Consider the following 16,849-nt stretch of genomic DNA (forward strand, 5'->3'; position numbering starts at 1 on the left):
CTCCAGAGGGCACTCTTCTGAGGATATTTGGGCTGCCTTTGGAGCTGTAGTGTCTTGGGCTGCTGAAATGGGTGTCTTATGGATCTTCTTTTTTATGTATGGCTGTGGATGCCTTTCCATGCTGCCGCCTTGGCCTTCAAAGCCTTTGCTTTTGGCTTGGGTTTTCGGAGGGGCAGGTGCTTGCTTCTACACTTTGGCACTATCTTTGTGAAAAGGCAGGGGACGCCTCTCTCTTGATTTATGAGTTGGTTAGATTTCTGAAAAGTGGCGGGTAATTAAAATAAATGCTCAGATTAAAATTATTTGATTGAGCAGGAGATACTATTGTAGTAAAACTAAACCAAACACATTGCTGTTGAGTTGATTCTGACTCAGCCACCCTGTACGACAGAGTAGAACTGTCCCATAGGGCTTCCAAGGCTGTAATCTTTATGGAAGCAGACTGTCACATCATTCTCCTGAGGAGCAGCTGGTGAGTTTGAACCACTGGCCAAGTACTTCACTACTGTGCCTCGAGGCCTCCAACATATAGTAGGTTGTTTTAAAAAAAAAAAAGGCGGTCATGTCCTTTTTTGCCCTAACACACCACCCAGGGAACTATTAATATGAATATTATGTAACTACTATGAGGAAAAGTGCCTGTACAAGTAAACAAAAACAGTAACTGACAGCCTTGTGTAGGCATTAGTTCATAAAAATGTTTCCCAGGCTTAATCCTTTGAGTAACATGATTGTCCCCAAGTCTGCATACTACTTTTGCTATTATTTATTTTGTGCCACACTAAAAAGTATTTTTAAAGAAACTTTGCTATTTCCGTAAATGGAAGACTAGCATCACTTACCCTAAATAGACAACTTAAAATAAATGTAATAAAAGCAAAACAATGTTATTAAAACCTTGTTAGCTACCATTTGCAGAAGGTACTGCGTTTGAGGCCTTTTATCCTTTGTTAAAGGGAGAGGTTAACACAAGTATTAGAGAAGTGATGAAGACAAATTGACACCTTACTTTGACTTTCTCCAGGATGTAAATAGAAGGACTGAAAGACTCAAAAATGGAATGATTTTCCCATTTAGTAGTTCAGTGTTATTTGGTGTTATAAGGGAACTGAGTAGGTAGTCTGTTTGTTGGCAGAAGGAGTTCCTGGAGAGCTTCACAAAGGGAAGAGATTTTGGGGCTAGGCCTTAAAGAATCAGTCAAATATGGACTTCCCGGGCATGTATAATAGCATTCGCAAATGTTGGAGACTTTAGGATATGATGTTTTCAATGGAACATGGTTCATTATGGCAGCAACATCTGATTTAGGGAAGTGAAAAGACAGAAGATAAGGTAGGAGATACAAAAGGGACTTCATGGTTGAGGGCTTGATGCTATGTAGCAGATCTTGGACATCACTCTGTAGGCAACGGAGAGTAGCATGGCAAGATTTGTGTTTTTGAAAGATTGTTTCAACAACAGCAAGGAGAGAAGAGGAAGAGACTGTTGAAATGTTGGACTGACTGGGAGGCAGATGGTAATATTAAAGGATATTCTCTAAATCTTTCCCTTAGGGAGAGAGAAGAAGAGATAATATAAAAACTAGCTTTTCTTAAACAATTCAGGCTAGGAAATATATTTGCCTTGCTTTAACTGACCAGGAATTAGTGTAAAATCTAATATAGCAATGGAAATTTTGTGTTATGAAATTTCTGTAGGATAGCTGATAATCCTATTTCTAGGTGGTGATTGTCAGTGATTTTAATAAATTACACTGCTCAAATGCTTTTCTCAAGTTTGTACAATGTTTCATACTGAAAAAAGGTTTGAAAATGGAGTGTTTGAATTTAGAAGTATATTATTTGTATAATTAAAGAAACTATTTAAAATAGACTTTATTTTTTAGAACAGGTATTCAATTTACAGAAAAATTGAGAAGATAGTACAGAGAGTTGCCATATACCCTGTACCAACTTTTTCCTTTTATTAATAACTTACATTAATATGGTATATTTATTACAGTTAATGAACCAATATTGTTAGATTACTATTAAAGTCCATAGGTTATTCAGATTTCCTTAATTTTCACCTAATACCCTTTTTCTATTCCAGGGTACCATCCAGGATACTAGATTACCTTTAGTTTGCATTATTTGTGTCATTTTTAATGGGATCGTCTTATATTAGATGTATCAATTTATTTGCAAAGGTATGCTTTATTTGCACTTGTGTGTGATGAGGAATATTATATTATTGGTAATGCTCTTAGGTTGAAGATAACTGGCCTTTAATTTCACTTTTAATAAGTCTTTTAACAAGTTTGCATTCCATAATGTTAACAAGTAGTCTATCTTTCAAGGAGTTTTGTTATAAAGGGAAGAATTTAAGCTCAGCCAAGAGATGACGGCTGGAGGACACCTGTATTTTATATGGTGTTTGAGTGTAAACAAAAATTAAGTAGCTTTTACCACAGTCAGATGAAGTTTTGTAAAAACCAATAGGCAAAAGGAACTTTAAGGAGTCCATTATTGATAGAACTGGAGATTAAAGTAGGTATGTTTAGATAATTTGTTGAGAGCAAGGGCTTCTTTGGAATCGGACAGATCTGAGTCTCTTTGAATCTTGACTTAGCTACTTACTATGTCAATACTTTTCTCAACTGTTAGATGAGGATAATGACAGAATAACCTGCATGGAATTGTGAGGATTCAATGAGGGAAAAAATACTTAAAAGCCCTTAGCAGAGTGCCTGGCATAAGTAGTCCTAAATAAATATTAGTTTGATATTAATGTTGTTATTGTTAGTTTTCAGGAAACCGATTTATTTGCTAATGTCTACTTGCCTGTTGTCTTCCATATGGTAAAATCTTCCCACTTTTAGTTACTCATGCCTAAATTTTATTTAAGCTATATCTGGTGGCTGCTACTTCTGTTGCATTACAGTGGTAGCTTGGAAGATAGAACAATTTTATAGACTTTACCTTTCAGATTTTCAAATCCTTTTTCACAACTAATGTTTTTAAGTAGTGACCTGTTAAGTAGGGTGTGGTATTATTTTTTTCAAAATGTGTGAGTCCATATACTTGGTGCTAGCTGAATTGAGTTCATTTAGCATTTTTGAACTGCTCTCACTTGCCATCAGCTATACTAGGACGCACAGTTGAGTTATTCCTTTCCCTTAGTGTTTACAGTCTAGTGGCAGAGATAGAGAGAGAGAACATATAACTATAATCTGGCAGGTGCTACATATTGTACAAAACAATGTTCAGAGTATACATTTAAAACTGGGCAAAAATGTAAGTCTGAATACCTATTTTAGATCTCTTGGATTGTATCTTGTGGCTTACTGACACTTTCCTGTCTTTGTGTGGTAATAAAAGTATTATACGTTTATACAATGATATTTTTTAAAGTACTGCTTTTTGTAGGTAAGCCACTACTTGTTTTTGACAGCATTCTGACCAGCTTATTTTAGAAAAGAAAGCAACAAAGTTTATAATTCTTGAACTTGATTAAAGAAAAAAAGATGCTTAGCACGTTTATTAATGTCTTTGAAGACATTTGGGACTATTGAAAAGTTTAGAAGGTGAATTCTTGTTTAGATTAGTTGGACCACTACTTTATTCATGTGTTAAATTTTTTAAGTGAAGCTATATTTGAAAATGTATTTCTAAGTTGCATAAATTGATTCATATTTTGCTGTGTCATGAAAACATGCTCCTTCTTTATCTTGTACAGTAGTTTGGTTGTAATTAGACTGTGACTCCTTGAGATTAGGGACCCTGGCTCGGCTCCAGCAAAACTTACAATAAACTTGTTGAATTACATTGAATTAAAGCAGCAAGAAATACACAACGTATTTTCCCCTAACTTTTTATTATTAAAATTTTCTAATATACAGAAACTGTTGTTGATAACAACGATCACTGTGTACTCACCACTCAGATTCAACAGTTGTGTACATATTGCTGCATTTTATCTGTTTTTTGCCGAACCATATACAAGTTGCAGATACCTTGACACTTCACTTCTAAATACTTGAGCATACATCTTTTAAAAATAAAACATTCTCCTGTGTAACTATAATACCAGTATAACATCTTTCTGCCCTTGCTTGGTTGCTCCCTCTATTTGAAATTTTACCCCTACCTGTCATCTTCTTTATGTGTGGCAAACACTTGTCTTTTTTTTTTTTGCAAATACTTGTTTTTTAAGACTAGGTTCAGGTATCCACCTCCTCAGTCATTCCTTGTCTTTTATTCCTACTCTGCATTGTATAGACTTCTAGCATAACGCCCATAACATTTTTGGGCAGCTATTTGCTTGCATGTTTGCCTCATTTTACTAGATTAGAAACTTCTTGAGCACACTAAGTTTTATTCTTTTTTGTATCCCTAATACCTAACACATTGCTTGTACTAGACACACAATAAATCCAGATACTGTGTCCCTGTTCTATGGATGAGAGAAATTCAAAGGATATACATTTTGTACCCAGAGTAATAGAATTAATTAATGAAGCAGACAGGTCTTTAAAAGCTCATTTCGGTTTTTTTTTTTTAATTGTATTTTAGTTGAAAGTTTGCAGTGCAAATTAGTTTCTCATTCAAAAATTTATACACAGATTGTTGTGTGACATTGGTTGCAGTCCCTGCAGTGTGTCAGCACTCTCCCTCTTTCCACCCTGGGTTCCCTGTGTCCATTCATCCAGTTTTCCTGTCCCTTCCTGCCTTCTTATCTTTGCTTTTGAGCATGTGTTGCCCATTTGGTCTTATATACTTGAATGAACTAAGAAACACGTTCCTCATGTGTATTGTTGTTTGTTTTATACACCTGTCTGATCTTTGGCTGGAAGGTAGACTTTGGGAGTGGCTTCAGTTCTGAGTTAGCAGGGTGTCCACTGGCCATAGTCTCAGGGGTCCCTCCAGTCTCTGTGAGGCCAGTAAGCCTGGTGTTTTTTTGTAAACTTGAATTCTGTTGTACATTTTTCTCCTGCTCTGTCTGGAACCCTCTATTGTGATCCCTGTTAGAGCAGTTGGTGGTGGTAGCCAGGCACCATCTAGTTCTTTCAGGTTCAGGCTGGTGGAGGCTGTGGTTTGTGTGGTCCATTAGTCCTTTGGACTAATATTTTTCTTGTGTCTTTGCTTTTTTTCATTATCCTGTGCTCCAGATGAGATGGGACCAATAGATGTAACTTAGATGGCTGCTCACAAGCTTTTAAGACTCCAGATGCTACTCGCCAAAGTAGGATGTAGAACATTTTCTTTATGAACTATGTTATGCCAGTTGACCTAGATGTTACTTGAGACTGTGGTCCCGAGCCCTCAGCCGCAGTAACTTGGTCCCTCAAGGTGTTTAGATGTGTCTGGGAAGCATCAATGACTTTGTCTTGGTTAAGTTGTGCTGACTTTCCCTATATCGTGTGTTGTCTTTCCCTTCACCAAAGTTAACACTTGTCTACTGTCTAGTTAGTGATTTCCACTGTCCACCCCCGCCCCCCTGTAACCATCAGAGATTGTTTTTTTCTGTGTGTAAACCTTTCCTTGAGTTGTTATAACTGTGGTCTCATGCAATATTTGTCCTTTTGTGATTGACTGACTTCGCTTACCATAATGTCCTCCAGATTCATCCATGTTGTGAGCTGTTTTGCGGATTCATCATTGTTCTTTATTGTTGCATAGCATTCCATTGTGTATATGTACCATAATTTGTTTATCCATTTTTCTGTTGATGGGCACTTAGATTGTTTCCATCTTTTTGCTATTGTGAAGAATACTGCAATGAACATGAGTGTGCATATGTCCATTTGTGTGGTGACTCTTATTTCTCTAGGATATAGTCCTAGGAGTGGGATTGTTGGATTGTATGGTATTTATATTTCTAGCTTTTTAAAGAGGTGCCATGCCATTTTCCATAGTGGTTGTACCATTTTGCATTCCACCAGCAATGCATAAAGAGTTCCAGTCTCCCTGCAACCTCTCCAGCATTTGTTATTTTCTGGTTTTTTTGATTCATGCCAGTAATGTCGAGGTGAGATGATATTTCGTTGTACTTTTGATTTGCATTTCTAATGATGGAGAGCATTTCCTCAGTTCAGTATTGTTTTGATTAACTATGATACCTCCCATAATTAAAACCACCTCAGCAACAATTCTCTTCTCAGTCTGTGGACTAGATCCCCCTAGGGGGTATCAGAGCTCTCGTGTAGAAGTCTACAAAATCATATATGCATTTTCTGTAGACTGAATTAATAAGATTATGTATGTATATGTATACATGTCACCAATTTTTTGTTTTTTGAATACACGGATGTTTTTGTGACTAATCCAACAGGAAACCATTTTAGTGAAGTAGACATGCTGGTAGATTGAGAGGAGAGTGATATGGGAACCTTAACAGTGCAGGAAATTTAGAATAAAACCTTTGCATAGTTTACTAGGGAATTGATAAGGGTACAAGAAAGTGTTTTTTGAAAGCAGTTAAATTCAAGTTTGATGGAATTGCTGAAATCAAACAATTAAAAATTGTTAAATCTATTTATTTAGTAAAGTGACTTCAAATATATTTCCAGCTGCTGCCATAATGTTTAATTCTTAATGAGAAATAATTTTCTAGCTTAATGACTGTTTGCTGTCAACATTGTGTTCTGTTATCTATCCCACACATACTTTTATTGTTATAAAACATTTGTGGTTTGGTAGGCATCCTAGGTTCAAGGGTATAGCTTAAATAGTAATACTTTAAAATGTGTGTGCTATTTGTATCAGTTTGTTTAGCTACTAGATAAATAAGAATCATGTGAATTCATTCATTCCTTTGGCAAATATTTATTCAACTCCTGTTGCGAACCAGGCCCTCTCCTAGGCTCCGAAGGTATAGCTGTGAGTGAGCAAAGCAGAGAAGGCTTTGGCCCTGGTGGTGTTTGCTGCCTTTTAGTAGGGAGACATACAATAAGCATGATGAACGTGAAAATAGATGTTTATAATATAATGCTAGATAGGGGTAAGTGCTTAAAAAAAAAAAGGAAGAGGGAATAGGAAGTGCTATTTTCTATTTCAGAAATGAGCTGACTGAGAAGGCCTTTCTAAATAGACATTTGAGCAGAGACCTGAGTGAGGTGGAGGAACTATCCTTCCAGACAGATGAATCAGCAATTGCAGAGCCTTTGAGGGAGGAGTGTGCTTGGCCTGTTAAAGGAGCAGTTAAAGAGGCCAGTGTGTCTGGAGCTGTTGAGCGAGGATAGAATGGTAGGAGGAGATGAGGTTGGAGAAGTAGCTAGGGATAGCTCATATAGGACCCTCAGATTTCATTCTAAGTGTAAAATAAGCCTTTGGATGGTTTCTGGTAGGGGAATAAAGTTATCTGACTTAAGTTTAAAGGATAACTAACTGCTATGTCAAGAACAGACTCTACCAGTACAAGAAAGGAAGCAGGGAAATCAGTTAGAAGATGGTGATTATAGATCTCCAGGTAAGAGATGATGGTGGACTAGTGATAGAGGTGATGAGAAGTAGTCAGATTTGAGATAGATATTTTGAAGATAGAGTCCACAGGATATGTTGATTGATTGCATTGTGAAAAATTGCAGTTAAGGATAACCCAGGGTTAATAAATAGACACTGACTTGAAGGATATATACAAGGCATTTACAGTGGCTGTCTCTGAGTAGTGGTGTTATTAAAAAATCAAACCTGTTGCTATCAAGTCGATTCATAGTGACCCTACAGGACAGAGTAGAACTGCTGCATAGGCTTTCCAAGGCTGTAAATCTTCACCGAAGCAGACTACCACATCTTTCTCCTGCAGAGTAGCTGGTGGGTTTGAACTGCCGACCTTTCAGTTAGCAGTCGAGCACTTAACCACTGTGCCACTGTTGCTCCTTGTAGTCTTATTAGGAGCTTTTATTTGTTTCTTTCTTGCTTATCTGTATTTCCCAATTTTTCTATATTGAACGTGTAATACTTCTGTAATAAAAAATATATAGACTTTCAGAATTGGAGTTAAAAATGGTATTAAATGTAGTTCAATTCTTAATGTGTTCTACCTCTTTTGATTTTGGAAAACAATTTAAGTGACATAAATTTTCTTTTTAATTTGTCTTTTGACTCCTAGTGATCAGTCTTTGTACCTTTACCACATTTGAAGATGGTGAAATTAGATATTCATACTCTGGCTCATCACCTCAAGCAGGAACGCTTATATGTAAACTCTGAGAAACAACTCATTCAGAGGCTCAATGCAGATGTACTTAAGACAGCTGAAAAGTTGTATCGGACGGCATGGATTGCGAAGCAACAGAGAATTAATTTGGATCGGCTTATCATAACCAGGTAAAGAAAAGATTTTGAGGTGTTGAATTTTGTGAACCACTATAATTCTGTGCTAACAGCTAACTAAAGATAAATGAGTCTGTTTCCAATAAAGTGCTTAAGATAGTTTAAATCAACCTTAAGATGAACCTTTGCTTAAATACAGATAATTTGTTTTTTAACTTAAACACTGTTAGAATTATCATTTAAGCATTAACATTTTATTCCATACCAATTAATTTTGTATCTTTGGATATATAATAGCATATTTTATTGTTGCAGAAAGTAAATTATTTTGTATTCTACTTTTCTTCTAGTGTTATTTAATATATACATTTCCATGTATTGATACTGTGTATCTATTTTTCAGTTTTAGAAGCTACACGTTTCATTGTATTAATATCTGATTGTTCCAAGAAGCAGTTTTCAACTGTAAGAATAGTAGTACTAAGATAAAATGTTGAGAAAATAAACCAGACACAAAAGAGTACATACTGTATGATTCCATTTATATGGAGTTCAAAAACAGGCAGGACTAATCTTTGATGAAAAAAATCAGACTAATGATTACTTCTTGGGAGGGTGGTATAGACTGGGAAGGGACACAAGGGAGCATTTTGGGTGATAAAAATGCTCTATTTTTTTCTTTATTGTGCTTTAAGTGAAAGTTTACAGTTCAAGTTAGTTTCTCATACAAAAATTTATACACACATTGTTATGTGACCTTAGTTGCTCTCGCTATAATGTGACAGTGCACTCCTCCTTTTCACCTTGGATTTCTCATGTCCATTCAACCAGCTCCTGTCTCTTTCTGCCTTCTCATCTCACCTCCGAATAGGAGCTGCCCATTTAGTCTCATGTATCTACTTGAGCTAAGAAGCAGCCTCTTCATGAATATCATTTTATGTCTTATAGTCCAGTCTAATCTATGTCTGAAGAGTTGGCTTCGGGAATGGTTTTAGTTCTAGGCTAACGGAGAGTCCGGGGGCCATGTCTTCCAGGGTCCCTCCAGTCTCAGTCAGACCATTAAGTCTGGTCTTTTTACTAGAATTTGAGTTATTCTCCCCACTTTTCGCCTGCTCCGTCAGGGACTCTGTGTTGTGCTCCCTGTCAGGGCGGTCATTGGTGGTAGTCGAGCACCGTCTGGTTTTTCTGGTCTCAGGTTTATGTGGCCCTTTCTGTCTCTTGGGCTAATACTTTTCTTGTGTCTTTGGTGTTCTTCATTCTCCTTTGCTCCAGGTGGGTTGGGACCAATTGATGAATCTTAGACGGCCGCTTGCTAGCTTTTAAGATCCCAGACACCACTTATCAAAATGAGAAAATGTTCTGTGTTTTAATCTGAGCGGTGATTACATGGGTGTATACATTTGTAAAGATTGATCAGCTGAACACTTGAGATTTGTATACTTTGTTGTATGTTTATCTCAGTAAAAGAGTTAAAAAGAAAAAAATAATTTGCTGCTGTGAACATGGTTACAGTTGTGTTTTTTTCCCCCCTTTGGGCTTATTTTGTTAGGATTTGTTACCAGAAGTAGAAAGCCTGGGTTGAAGGATTATAATTTTACATCTATTACATACTGGCAGGTTGCTGTTGACAAAGGTGGAACTAATATACCTGATACGGAGTTAGTTTAAATTATTTTTTAGTACTTGAATATTTATAAACTTTCTTGTGTCCATAAATGAGCAGTTTTTAACTGTAGCTAATTTTTATTTAATATAATCCATAAGAGTGCAGCTCTCAGCAATAGTTGTTAGGATCTACAAATTGATACTTTTCATTGAACCTGATGTAGTATGAGGAATTTGTCCTCTTTTATACTTTTTGGTTTTGTCTTTCTTCATACATTCAGATGCTGTTGTTTGAAAAAATTTTAGCAATTCAGAGTGATCTAATTGCTGGGACGGACTGTAATCAACTCACATTTCCATGTTTTGATATGGTATACATGTATTATCATTAATACTATTTAAGCTTATTTGCTCGGTTTTTGTTTGTTTTTTTTAGTGCTGAAGCTTCCCCTGCAGAATGTTGCCAACATGCCAAGATTTTGGAAGATACACAGTTTGTTGATGGATACAAGCAATTGGGATTTCAGGAGACTGCTTATGGAGAGTTCTTGAGTCGATTAAGGGAAAATCCTCGTCTTATTGCCTCCTCTTTAGTTGCAGGAGAGAAACTTAATCAGGAGAACACACAAAGTGTTATTTACACAGTCTTTACCTCCCTCTATGGCAACTGCATTATGCAAGAAGATGAAAGCTACCTCCTTCAGGTTTTGCGATACTTGATTGAATTTGAACTTAAAGAAAGTGACAACCCCAGACGACTTTTGAGGAGAGGAACTTGTGCCTTCAGCATCTTATTTAAACTTTTTTCTGAAGGACTGTTTTCTGCCAAACTTTTCCTCACAGCTACGTTACATGAGCCAATCATGCAACTGCTGGTTGAAGATGAAGATCACCTGGAAACAGATCCAAACAAGCTAATTGAGAGGTTCTCCCCATCTCAACAGGAAAAACTCTTTGGAGAGAAGGGCTCAGATAGATTCAGGCAAAAGGTTCAAGAGATGGTGGATTCCAATGAGGCCAAACTAGTGGCTTTGGTAAACAAATTTATTGGTTATCTCAAACAGAACACATACTGCTTTCCGCATAGTTTGAGGTGGATTGTGTCGCAGATGTACAAAACCCTCTCCTGTGTAGATAGACTGGAAGTTGGGGAGGTCAGGGCAATGTGTACTGATCTCCTCCTGGCTTGCTTCATTTGTCCTGCAGTTGTCAATCCAGAACAGTATGGAATAATTTCTGATGCTCCTATTAATGAGGTGGCAAGATTTAATCTGATGCAGGTATGCTGTTGCTATTATTATTAATATGACATTCAGTTTAAAATCAGGTAATTGGGCAGGGGGGTGGGAACATAAGATATGATAATGGTATTCATATATTCCTACCATTCTTTTTCCTCAAACTGTCCTACATATTTGTTTCTTAAGAAATAAAAGCAAATGTACTGAGATTTTAAAATATTATAGTCATAGAACATTTTATTTTAGTTTTTAAATGGAATCCTCACATACCTGAATGTACAGTTGATTGATTTTCTAGAACTAGTCCACAGTCCTTTTTCCATAATTTCAAAATCCAGAATGATTAAAAACTGAGAGTGTCTTTCATACCTTATTTGGTATCAAAACCTGACATGAAGCTATTTATAAATGTTAGTTATTCCATTTATGCTAGTGAATAGCATGCTTTGCTGCAGAAATGTTAATGTGTTTGGTTGCAGGGCGCCACCCTACTGGACATGTTACACATATGCACTAAATTACCTTTCTGAAATCTCCAAATTCCGAAATCTGAAACACTTTTGGACATACGAATTTCAGAAGGATTTTTAGATCTGTATTAGCATTTATTTCATGCTCATCTGAACTACTGAAGTCATGTTATTATTTTTTAAGGAGATGTTTTAATCCTATCTTTTCCTCCAGAAATACTGTGAAGAAGAGACTGAGTTTATTCAGAATAGACTACATCTTTGGATGATTTTTTTTTAAGCGTTAAGTGTTTTTCATGATCCATTATATCTCCTTGGGATGTTTAGTGATTAACTATATAGAAATCCTGAAATAAATGTTTTAATTTTTTATCATCTGTGAAACACTCAATTTATTTTTATGATGTATTTGTAGTTTTTATTTGTCATTCCAGTGGAGGTCGAATTGTATATTTTCAAACTGAGTGAAAAGGGGAATTGTCCCAGATATTAAGAAGATAATACTATTAACTTTCAGCAATGAGCTTTTAAAGAGAATGGATTAACAGTTTACTTTTGGCAGTAAAGAATTTGCTCTGAGAATTAGTATTTACTTTACCAAACAATTTGTGTTCTGTAGGAATTGTTTGCTTTTAAATTTAGGAAAAATACTCTACCTTGAGTGCTTTATAAACTATATAGGGAAAAGTAATATTAGCTTGGAATAGTTTGAGTGAGTCAGCTTTTACAAATTAATTAAAAAATTGTAAACACATGAAAAGAACCATATTAGAGACAAATTGCCTTTTATTTTCTAATGCCAATACAGTATGTTAAAGAGAAATTAAAGCAAAAATTTCTATTTAAAGTCTTAATCTAAAAATAGTAAAAGCTGACATAGATAGTCTATATGTTTTTTGGGGTCTCTATTTTACATGTCTGGTAGGTAGTGTGAATATTATTGTGAAACAGATTTTTAGAATAGAAGAAAAATTTGTAAGTATTACAGCCTGTGTCTCCCTACCACTGTTTTGGGTTGCAGGTTGGCCGCCTTTTGCAGCAATTAGCAATGACTGGTTCTGAAGAGGGAGACCCCCGGACAAAAGGCAGCCTTGGGAAATTTGACAAAGTAAGAATTAATACTATGCCATGTGAAATACTGTTTACAGAAAATTCTACCAAAGTATCAGTGAACTTAATTATTGTCTTTATTAAATCCTACTCTTAGGTGACTTACTAATTAAAGTTCTTTTCATTCACCCTTTATGTAGCTGTAGCGGATACTATGTTGGATCAGCAACATTTAAAGGAAGAAGTCACAAAAGATTTCTAACTCTCACTTATAGAAAGATTATGGACATGCCTTTGTAATGGGAATCAAAGAGCTGTTAAGATTATTTTATTTTCAAAAGTTTGATTTAAAAAATTATGAATAAATCAAATATGTTGGTATATGAACCAGCAATAATTATATAATTTTAAGCGTATTTCATAAGTGAACATTTATGGCATTGTTCAATTAAATAAAAGTTTAATTGATCGTATTTTGAGTAGGCAATCCATTCAAACTGGTTTAAAATTCAGAGGTTATACAGTGAAGTTTCCTTTCCATTTCTGATCTCCAGCCTTTATTTCCTTCTCAAAAGGTGCTTGATGTTATCTGTGCTTTGTGTATCCTTCAGAGGTCTATTATGTATGTGTATATACATAATGTACACATACATACATACATGTATGTATATATATATGTGTATATATATAAGCAAATTCCTACAAGTATTCTCCCACTCACCCCATCCCTCTCTGTTCACAAATGATAGGATAGTGTGCACATTGCTCTGCATCATATTTATTTTACTTACCAGAGTATCTTGGAAATTGTTCTATATCAATACATAAAAGGTTTAAATTTTTTTCTAATATTGAGTTTTCAGGAAGTAAAACTTTTTACATGCATGTCCAGCTTAATCAGAAGTTTTGTTCCATTATTTTACTGTGATCTTGTCCTTTTTTTTAACAGAGTTGTGTTGCTGCTTTCCTTGATGTTGTCATTGGGGGCCGTGCAGTGGAGACTCCTCCAATGTCCTCTGTTAATCTTCTGGAAGGGTTGAGCAGAACTGTGGTTTATATAACCTATAGTCAGCTTATTACTCTGGTAATGTCTTTATTCTTTAATAAGATTTTCTCCGAAGTTAGTTAAGCATGGGCAGAGTCATAGATGAGTACATTGTGTGAGAAATACATACTGAGTTTGAAAATTTGATTTTGTTAGCTAATATTCTTTCACTTTGTCAGGTGAATTTTATGAAGAGTGTGATGTCTGGAGATCAACTGAGAGAAGATAGGATGGCTCTTGACAATTTATTAGCAAATCTACCCCAGGCCAAGCCAGGAAAAAGCAGTAGTTTGGAAATGACTCCCTACAATACTCCTCAACTGTCTCCAGCAACCACTCCAGCAAATAAAAAGAATCGATTACCTATAGGTAAAGAGAATTTCTCATACTGGGGCTTTCTCTTAAATTTAATATTTTTCATTAGCCTTTGTTATTGTTTAGTGTTTTAGAATATAGTTTTTAATAATCTGGAAGTCTTTTTCTGGCTTTCTAATGGTAATTCAGTTTTTAAGAATCCCAGCACATTAGTTAAGGTTTTTCAGTAGACTTTAGTTTATCTAGACGTATATCTTATTAGTAATTGAAATCATGTCACTTACAGTATGCTTTGTTTATATCTTAGAGTCTTGGAAAATTTTGAAAATGTCATTCCTTATAGTAATTTTTAAAATTGTGTAGCCCTCTGCTTTTGACAAACTTCTAAATAATATTATAGTAATAATAGTATAAGGAAATAATACTATTTTAGAAGTTTCCATCAATAAAGTGAAAAATACAATTACTATTTTTCCATTGTTATTAATCTTTTATCAACTGAACTATAGTATCTCAGTGTTATAAAATAAAGTAGAAATGTCATTTTATTTTGTCAGATTCATTAATTTATTTAAGATTTAGGTTCAGTTAGAATTTTAAAACATCTATTATCTACATATATATATATGCAGAAAATTAATTGAGCCTATATTATATACCACACACTGGTAGGCACTTTATAAATGTTGTTTCATTTAATCCACACAAAAATCCTGTGAGGGTAGGTATAATCATTATCTTGCAGGTGAGGCACTGTGTTAGACACTGAGAATATAAAAACCATGAGTACATGCCCCTACTCTCAAGTTAGTTGCTCATAGTCTAATTGGGGAGAACAGGAAGATACCAGTAGCTTTCAGTGTGCTAAGTGTTCTAATGGAGGTAAGCATATAGGAGGATATGAGGACAGCTAACTTAGCCAGGTGGTAGTGGTTTACCAGGAGGATCCTGGAGCAAGGGAAGCTTGTATTTTTCTTGAAGGATGAATGGGAGTTAGACAAAGCAAACAAGACAGGGAGAGAGTGTTTAGGTCAAGGGAGCAGGAGTAGTATAGTGCCAGTTTCTTAATTAGGAGCTCAGCAACAGTTAGTGAATGTGAGGAGTTATTGTATTTTGAAGAAGAGAATTTCGTTTTCAGCTTCTATGAACGTCTTTATTAAGAACTGTCAGTTTCTTAAAATTAATTTACTTTACATTTAATATAGTATGTAGTTATATCATCAGCAGAAATGTGGCCTCACAGGACTACAAGTCTTTGTTTTTCATCATCCCAAAATGTGAATTTTCAGAGTTAAAAATAGAAAAAATAACGTTTCATGCTTAGTGGTTTTTCAGTATTATAGGATATTCTCAACCTGTTAACATGAAGAAATAAATGATTTTTGGTATACCAGAGATTTTTTTTCCCCCATTTTTCACTGCTATATATTCTTTAATTTTCTGTCATCTGGAAGTGTCATTAAATATGTTTCTAATGGAAAGTATATTTCAAATGTTTACTCAGTATTATTTTGTATAATCATTTGACCTGGTCATTGCGTTTATTTCATATTTTTAAAAATGTATCCATTGTTCAAAGGGTTGATTTTCTTTCTATTTAATGCTTTCGCAACCCAGGACAACAGTTAGCAGCCATTACTGCCTGGGATTCCTCAACCACCAATCTTACTGCTCATATTACTCTAGTAACCCCGTTTGGTGGGTAATAGGCTGTTCTTCCTCTTCTTATGTAACTTTTCTGTAAGAAATAGTTTATAAAATTGTGCTTCATGTGCATGTTGCTTTGGCTTTATGTAAATTGCTATGTAAAATTTGATTACTTGTATTTTTTATAGAGTTACAGAGTTTGTTACTTAAGATTCATGTACCTATTCATGAAATTGAATTTAAGTTCACAGTTCTGTAGAAGATAGTGAGGGCCAGCAAATAAAAGTGGGAGTGGGCTTATTTTAGATGTGTAAATTGGTACGTGTTCTGACTGTTGAAACTAAAATTGATTAATGAATAGATCCACAGTATTGTGGAGGGAAGATGGTTATTTATATTTCTGATTCTTTTTGTCTTGTCTTGAAGTAAGTCAGCTTTTGCTCAAAGTGAAGTTGAAAAGCTTTTGTTACTCTAGAGTATTTTTGCTTTATGCCTATAGTTCTGATTATTCTGCACTGAAAGATAATTTCTGTTTAGTATTCTAGTTGTATTGAATTTTATTGTCCTCTGAAAGAAAATTGAAACTTAACACAAAAGACTAAAATCTCAGAGAAAATTGTCACAAACTAACGAAATCTTCAGAAGATACTAGTATCCAAAAATTCTTTATCTATAGGATGGATCTTTAGAAACAAGAAAAAAATATTATTTACAGGAGAAGGGAAAAACCAGAAATCATTAGATCTTTTATTAATTTAGGGTGCTTCCATAATGCAGAAAGGACCTCATATTCACACATAGGGAAATCTATTCTTCTGCGTCTATGGAAAGAGATTAATAAATTTCAAGAGGAAAAAACGAGTTTCAAAACATATTTTGGCTTTGTCAACAGTTGCCTAATTAACATTTACATGCCCATCAGATTTCCACATGAAATTTTCTTGCGCTTATAAGTTCGGTAATTAACATGGGAGATCTGTGACAGTTAAATCATCTTACAGGAAAGATATTGGAATATATAAGAAATCTGATGATGCTTTTCTTGTTGCCCCAAGTCTTAAATTGATAGGGACGTGTTTGCTGTTCTGCGGGTATGATCATCTATGTGGCGTTCCCTGTCAGGTGGACTTGGATCGTTATTTCTGGTTATCAGTTTTGAAGAAGAATCCGTATTAGCCAACAGTAGAGGAACTGGGAAGATCTAGTCTTTTTTTTTTTAAT

General features: G+C 35.1%; 1 protein-coding gene across 8 annotated transcripts in view; it reads left to right on the plus strand.

Moving 5' to 3' along the window:
• Positions 1-16,849, plus strand: part of GAPVD1 (GTPase activating protein and VPS9 domains 1) — a 75,367-nt gene that overhangs the window by 10,940 nt on the left and 47,578 nt on the right. For 7 of the 8 annotated variants that reach the window (XM_012555360.2, XM_023730739.1, XM_012555363.2 and 4 more), the window contains exons 2-6: positions 8,092-8,309; positions 10,297-11,140; positions 12,593-12,679; positions 13,571-13,705; positions 13,846-14,035. In XM_012555360.2, the coding sequence (XP_012410814.1) occupies positions 8,125-8,309; positions 10,297-11,140; positions 12,593-12,679; positions 13,571-13,705; positions 13,846-14,035 (1,441 nt within the window). In that variant the 5' untranslated portion in view covers positions 8,092-8,124. Of the gene's footprint in view, positions 1-8,091; positions 8,310-10,296; positions 11,141-12,592; positions 12,680-13,570; positions 13,706-13,845; positions 14,036-16,849 lie in introns of those variants that run through there. The other variant, XM_023730740.1, reaches the window with a different exon arrangement.

This window comes from Trichechus manatus, unplaced genomic scaffold, assembly GCF_000243295.1.
Source record: "Trichechus manatus latirostris isolate Lorelei unplaced genomic scaffold, TriManLat1.0 scaffold00038, whole genome shotgun sequence".
Taxonomy (NCBI): Eukaryota; Metazoa; Chordata; class Mammalia; order Sirenia; family Trichechidae; genus Trichechus; species Trichechus manatus.